General features: G+C 38.0%; 2 protein-coding genes across 2 annotated transcripts in view; both read right to left on the bottom strand.

Moving 5' to 3' along the window:
• LOC134818419 (kynurenine 3-monooxygenase-like) overlaps positions 1-7,906 on the bottom strand; it is a 927,626-nt gene that overhangs the window by 451,579 nt on the left and 468,141 nt on the right. The gene's annotated exons all lie outside the window — the stretch shown is intronic.
• LOC134818747 (4-hydroxybenzoate transporter PcaK-like) lies at positions 870-2,015 on the bottom strand. Its single transcript, XM_063828393.1, has one exon. It carries the CDS (start codon positions 2,013-2,015, stop codon positions 870-872), a length of 1,146 nt encoding a protein of 381 aa, XP_063684463.1.

The raw sequence follows: 7,906 nt of genomic DNA, 5'->3' as shown, positions 1-7,906 counted from the left end.
AATGAGATTAACTATCATGATATCTAATTGTGGTAGTAGTAAAAATATGATTGTTAACCTCGCTATAGACCATATTACACTTGGATTGGTTTATCAATACATTGTTGTACATGTAATAAATCATTTGCCCAGTATTACGATTAAGTTTTTGAGGTAAACATGTGATTGACTGGCCTATTGATTATTTAAATAATTTGTAATTGGATTACCGTGTAGTTAATAGTTGCTTTTCTTCAATAGTAAATTATTTCTATAAAATAGTTTTGTGTCCAATGCAATGTCAATGTGTCATGTAAGGCGCAATGAAACTACCGGACTACGATGTATAGTATGGGGACTAGCACCCCATGGCAACATTAAAATATATCGACTCTGTTACATCGTTTCCTGTTAATATAAAACTCCGTTACAAATTGAACTGGGATTTGGCAATACTTCAACTTAGATAAATAAAATATGATAAAATAATGTATAACTAGACTTATATTAAATAGAAGTCTGAAAGAATACAGAAAACAAAATATTTTACTGCTTGAAAGCTTAATAATAAACTGTGAAAGAGTGGTCACGTAAATAAAACTGTTCCGATACAACCAAAGAAATTATAGCTTACGTAAAAGGTAAAAAGTATCACTCTTTACAAACACTCAGTCCTTGAAGTTATTAGAATCGTTCCTTCATAAAGCAGATGACCACCAGCTCAGCTCGACACACACTATCACTAAGGTGGTCACAACTGCGGTGTACGGATTCAGGAATGCAGCTAGAGAGGTCCCTAACATGCTCCCTATCATTCCACATTCCACAAGCCATGGTTATGTTAATCCCCAGCTCCCACCGTGACTTCCCGTAATAACCGTAATCGTATGCTAATATATAGCAACCTCTACAGCCTGTATAGAGTAACAAAACTTTGCGAGCCCTAACAGCACCACTGAAGCTATCAGGCCCGGATCTGCCAGAATAAGACCGTAGCTCAAAGCTATTGTTGCTGTGACCGTAAATTGCAGGATCAGGAACTTTACTCGACTCCACAGGAAATACCCTATGAGTCTCCCTATCACGTTAGCACCATTCACTGCCACCAGTATTAGAAAATCGTTACCTTGCACTATTTCCTCATTTTCAAGAGAAAGACGTTTCTTGTAACTTCTCATCAGCCATGGAAGAAGAATAATACATCCATATCCAACGCAAAGGTTGGAGAAGAAAAACAGACTTGATTTTATGACCCTATTGGTAAAATTGAGGAGACTCAGTGGTTCTGTGCTGACTAGGCTGGCAGTTTCAGTCGGAACAATATTAATCTCCTCAACTGGCTCACTTTCTCCTCTCTCCGGCTTTTCAACGATGCAAAAGTGAAGCATGATGATTGGAGGGACAAAGAGTGGGATAGAAGTGAGCAGAACGAAAACTCTCCAGTTGACGAGGTCTAGAAGGAGCCACCCGAGCACTGAAACCCAAGCTCCACCGACTGGAGTAGCAAGACCTTCTGCTATAAAGGAACTTTGGGTAAGTACTTCTTTGGAGGAAAGGAGCTTGGCGAGGAATATGCCAATAGTACCATCGTTCAAACCAATACAGATACCGGTTAAGGCTCGTGAGAGAAGGAGGGTATAATAATTAGGAACCACCGCACACAGGATAGCGAACCCTATGGACAGATAGAGTGACAAAAGCAATGTGACTCTTTCCCCAAATCTTTCTGAAGTCCAGAGTGATACCAAGACTGCGATTGACCAGAACAAAAAGAGTATCACAGCTAGGATTCCCTCTTGAAAATCTGATATACCGAGTTCAAACGAAACTTTCTGCGTGATGACTCCGGGGAGGTAAGCCTCGACACCGTCACCGATCTTTATCATTACCGCCAGTGAGACCATCAGGTAGTCCTGTTTAGTCCAAGAGTTGGATTGTGGAGATGTACCAGTGGAAGATGATTTCATGGTTACCGTGATTGCAGTTGCTGCTGCTCCTGATTTCATGGTTAGTTCCTTTTCGTCGGACATTTCCATGGGCTGCTTAATTATCCTATTACTGAGTGAAATTAAAATCGTAAACCAAAATGAAATGTATTTACATTCTGAGTTACCTTATCGTACTGATCAACTCAAGGCTTACTCAAAACGTGAAAAATCGAAAATAAGTTCAAAGTTTAGTACTAAATTGTAAATGATATGGTTTATTAAGCATAGCTGTGGTCAACTTTACTACCGCCCTCATCAGATACAAATTTCAATTGTAAACTCTTAATAACTTTTATAATAAATAATATTATTATGCACCAACTAATTATGTCCATTGACCATTCCATTGGTCTCGACGTGATGAGGGACATTCTACAGTTATGATTATACTGATAGTTTGCGCAGGAATATTGAACAATTGAGTTGTGGGTTGGGAGCGTTCACATATTATGACGTCAGCAGCCGAGTGGAAAGAGCGGGTTTGGAAATGCTGACCGGGGGCCTTTTCTTGGAGTGAAATAACATCTTAAACTCAATTTTAGTAACCTTAATGTTGTTTAATTAATTTTTTAAGAATCGGTTAACCTCAATTATCAAAAAAAAGTTAAGCAGTTAAATTTTTTTGAGCCTTTACCCCCTCTGGACTTAAATCCGGCGAAGTGTTACTTACTATATGTACGGTACCTTAAAAGTTAAATCATATGCCGTCTTTTTTGGCTAAATTTCATCTACAAATAATCTTGAAAGTGGCAGATGGAGCATGATTTCACGGCTTGTGATGAACAGACTACTTTATTTATCTTAAATTTAAAGATGGTAACTGTGCTCGATATCATTTAAATTACATACCTCTTACCTTAACACTATTCAGGAGAGGACGCGCGCTTGCTGACAAGGAAATAGCCGAAGGGAAACTGGAACAAGCACAGAAGAAATTTAAAGATATCCCCACAGCAGAGGCTTACGTTGAGGACTGTAAGATCAGATTTGAATCGATATCAGATATGGCTAAGACGGGTAAGGAATGCTATTTGAATTCTTGAAATTTCTGCTTGTTAATCGTCCTTAAATACCGTCAGTTTCAATCTATTCTCAAAAGAAATTAGCCCGGACTTGAATCACTGAAAAGGTCAGCCACAAATAATTATAGTGTTTACTTTTATTTTTATTGTGAGAGGCTTATCTGATCTAACTGAAAGTTATGATAATCAATGATAATTAATAAATCCTCCTGTAGAACTGGATACGTTCAAGAATCGCCGACTGGAAACATACCGGAAACACCTGGTTGACATGTCAGAACTTCAAATTCGTCACTCTCAGTCCATTATCAGTGAGCTGACCAAGGGACTGGAATTATTAAAAGATTTTTAGAAAATTTGGTTTTAGTTTGCAAAAGCAGGACGTGTGATCCGGAAATTTTAAAACGATTTCTTATTTTGTGGTTAATCGGGATGATGATGATGATAATAATAATAGCGATTTGTCAATTTTGTGACGACAATAAAAATGTAAAGTGTTGTGCAATGTACATTATCAGAATGGCAAATTAAAATGTTTGATCTATCATTTTTACATATTGGGACCGTTCATTTGAGTCCTCAAGAGATTTCAACCTGCGTTAATTGATTCTAGTACATTTTTATGATTTTTAATTGGTAGAGTTACATAGAAGTGTGAACAATTTTCGTTTAACGTTATCTGAAATGGGCATGGGTTACTGTTTTTGTTTCGATTTCTTGACTGACTCTATCTACATATTAGATTATTACCATTAAGAAACATAGCATAACATAGTTTATGGTTGAATTTTCATTTTTGTAATCCTACCAGGTAACTAAGTTATGATTTCCTCGTAAATGCAGAACGCAAAACAAACATACCCACAAAATCTTTCTATGTTTCAGTAAACAGGGCAGTGGCGTAACGTTGCCTGTTGGCCCCCCCTGTTGGCGCCCCCTCCCCTTTTGGTGCCCCTCCCTAAAATTGAACAAATTAGGTGATTTTAAAGAATACGCCAGTAAAATCTCTAAAAAAGTGTGTATCTAGAGCAAAACGCGCAGTTTTGCTAGTACTTTAGTTAAGTTTTCGAAATTGTCCCACATTCAAACGACGATTTGGCGCCCCCCTAAGACGGCGCCCCCCTGCACAGCGGGGTCAGCAGGGCCTTTCGTTACGCCACTGAAACAGGGTGGTAACACACATTCTTAAATAACACAGATGGGTATCAATTTCTAATTCCTCTTCCTAGGATAAATGTGATAAATCTCCTTCACAGTTCACATAATATGTGATTTTTACTTTTAACACTTAATGTTTCTTGTATCCGGTATTTGTTCTGCACCTCGTACAAACCATTCAGGGACTGATTTTTTCATGCAGTCTTTAAAGTTTTAGTCTAAGAATCAAACGCACTAATGGATAATCGTTTTAGCAGTTATAATGTGTAATTTTCACTTTCAATATTTGTTCGAACTTTATACTTTCATTACTTTACCTGTTAGATATTCGGAAAATGAACTTTTTTATTTTATTACGGCGCAGATTATAAGTTTATTTCCTTAAAAAAGCAAACAATATCTTCAATTCAAAATTTGAAGTGCTGCCAAAGTGCTGTCGAACATAAATGCAGTCTCTGTACGGGATGGGCCTCAAAATACCGCTTTGGCTTCCAGTTTCAGTTTATGGTTGATTTATTTGAACGTGAATGGTTAAGAAAACGGATGATTAATACACAGTACTCAGGAAGCTGTCCGAAACTCGCAAAACTTAACAATGTCAAAACCACCGAATCTGCTGCCCAAATGCGACTAGGAAAAATCAATGGTAGCGAAGCCGAAAGTATGGCAGCTTACAGTTACAGAACGATCAAATTCTAGCGCTGATAAATCGAAGGGCCAAGTACGAATCAGCCCAATACTGATCGGAGCACAAAGTTTATGCATAAAATTCAATAAATAGTCAAACAAATTTCGATCTAATACCGATTAAGGGCGGTGAACAATTTCAGTCTGTAAAACCGTTTATTATGTCTATATAGCCTAGTACTACTACTGGAGTCCAGGACACGGGCGAATGGTAGCAACCCACAACGTCATACTCATACGAGCAGCAAAACTGACAGTCAAACGTGGTGCCAAGAAACTTCAAAATTCTCAAATACAATTGAAAATTAACTTTCACACCGCCGCTAATTTATTCTTCGGCGTGGCGGTGTGAGCAAAAACTCGGCGGCGGCGTGCACCACTGACATCTTGTAAAAATTAACACTGAAATGCCGGAGATGGTCAAATAAAAAATTGTTTTCAAAAAGCAGGTATTACTGATGTGATGCTTTAAGCATGGACCCAGAAACCCTTACTGGATGGGACCTAACTTTGAAAGTAAAAGAGTTAGAGACTTCCGGTTTTTTGTAACATGTTCGTCTTGTAAAAGTAACGTTACCTCCCCAGGAGGAAAATTTAAGACAACGTAGTTGTTAAGTTATCTCAAAATCTCCAGAAAAGTCCCATTTTGGGCCGATCAAAAGTTTGCAACTTTAACTTTGCGGATTCCTGTACTCTGATTGGCTGAATCGTGTCACGTGCTAGCTGCTTGAACATTGGAATGCGCCGTACGCGTGCAAATCATATGCTTAATGTCGAGCGCGAGGTCAAGCCGTCTGTTTAATTTTAAATTAAACCAACTCTAGTAGTACTAGTAGTACCAACCCTAACCCTAACGTGAAATTAGACCAACTTCCTTAAATGGTCATATCACGTGCGATCGAAACAATTTTTCGCCAGGGGAGCATTTTAACCCTAGATTATATGGTCATGAGGGTGATTCGGAATCATCGTCCGAAAATACATTGATTTAAGTTGGTCTCAACTGTCCGGGGGGCCCTTTTAGAAAAATCTCGAAGATCGACTGTAGACTGTAGAGTGATTTACAGATTTAGCACGCTCGAAAAATAATCATCTTTCATTGTATAGACAAAAAATTGTAGTTTTTGAAGGATTCGCTGATTAATTTTTGGATTCTTTCCTGCAGATACAGCGAAATAGTAACATTCAATTTGAACTGCTTATCATCGCACAACCAGGTAACAGCAATATCAGACAGTAAAATTTCTCCAAATCGGTGGTTTGCAGTGCAGTACTGGTACCAGGGCATATATCTGGGGATCCAACTATACGATTTTCTTGAAACTTTCCAGATAGTAAGAAAGCTTTAAAACGAATAATCTGTGCCAGTTTGAGTGAATTTCTATGTGCCAAATTTGAGATATCACTTCAAACACAAAAAAGTGCTGTCGGACAAGAGTCGCTGTCGGACAGAAGTCGTGTTACCACTTACCAGTATGTATTTATGTATTAGAGGATGATGTGATATGTACAACATGGAGCGGTGACGACTGACGGTGACAAGTAGTCACTGACACTAGTCAAGTGCAACATATGGATCGAATTACATACAGAAGTTCAGTTTATTGTTAGTACCGGTATATATTATGTTTATGAGAGAAGCACCTCAGGCCATCCCAACTTGTGGGAGAGACCTGCCCCTTGTATCTTGTTGTTGTATATTATGTTTGCGTATTCACTATATCAAATGTACAGGGTGGGCCAAAAGTCAGTGTGCAAACGTTGGGTCTTATACCTCCGCCGTGTTTTATATTTGAGGGTTGTTGCTTTGCAGATGGTTTACTATACCTACTGGTTCGAGGATTCCGTAACCAAAATTTGAAAATTCAATTATTTTAGACCACGCCCATTCAATATTAAAACACTTATATTGTTCTCCTCGAACATGCTAGATGTCTAATTTTTTCAGAGACGGTAGATTATTAAATGTTGCATCTGATCTGAAAAAATGACGTGAAACGGATTAGAAATGACGAAGTTATCAAGCATTTTGAGTATCTCGTTAACAAAATTGACTGGGTGATTATGTGATACCGTGACATGACACCTTAATTGGGCAGCCTTAACGATTCCCATAATTGGTTAACGGGGTCACCTAATCACGTGATCAGGTAAGCCAATCACCTGATCACACGTAATGAATAACCTCGTTAAGGTTCATATCTCGGTCATCTGAGAAGCTAGAACTCTCATTTTTTCAGGGCAAACGTAATTTAAATGGCCAAACACAATTCAATAAAATTTGGCTCGATCCGACTATCCAAACTATCAAATAAATGCGAAAATGAACCTTCTTTTGAAAAAAATGAACACAAATATGTTTCGATTTGACAAATTTCTCGAACCAGTGGTGGTACTGGTAGTAAGTCATACCAAAACAAATTATTTCAATTGGGCACTCAGTGACTGAGCTATTAAGGCCCACGTTTGCACACTAACTTTTGGCCCACCCTGTATATAATATGTTGTTGTTTCCATCTTTTAATATTTATAGAAGCAGATCTATCTCAAATAGGAGGTCTAATTCGATTAGATAGGACACTTTTTTCCGTGTTTCCTCACTCGGTCATGTAGTTGTATATATAACTAATATATATAGTAAGTATATATAATATATACTTTATGAAACTGTTATGTTGCCTGCTACACATTTGATATTTGTGGACACGAGCTTTAGCTTCTATCTGGATGCATTATTCGGGGTGCACAGAGCTAGTTAATAGTATTTCGTTCTGTGCGACACTGGATCCTGGCTGAAGGGTGTGTTGCACTGCATGTTTTATGTATTTTTAAATCACCGTCTTTCATTAGATTGAAGGCAGAACAATCGCTGCAGAGATGGCAGTGAAGCTCGAGTTCAACAATGATTTCACGTACTTCCTGGAAAAGGATGAATTTAATGATTCAGTTCAGATTGTAACGGAATCTGAAATTATTAAATGCAGTGCAGTGTTATTAGCCCAACATAGTTCTGTGCTTAGAGAGTATATAAAAGAGGACAATGAATTATTCCTTACAGACAACAAACACGTC

This window comes from Bolinopsis microptera, chromosome 7 (assembly GCF_026151205.1).
Source record: "Bolinopsis microptera isolate Bmic1 chromosome 7, MBARI_Bmic_1.0, whole genome shotgun sequence".
NCBI lineage: Eukaryota > Metazoa > Ctenophora > Tentaculata > Lobata > Bolinopsidae > Bolinopsis > Bolinopsis microptera.
Note: the sequence above shows the minus strand (reverse complement) of the source record. Positions and strands in the feature narration are given on the sequence as shown.

Bases quoted from the DNA above. Each gene is read 5' to 3' on its own strand.
- LOC134818747 (XM_063828393.1), bottom strand. From the start codon at position 2,015: ATGGAAATGTCCGACGAAAAGGAACTAACCATGAAATCAGGAGCAGCA.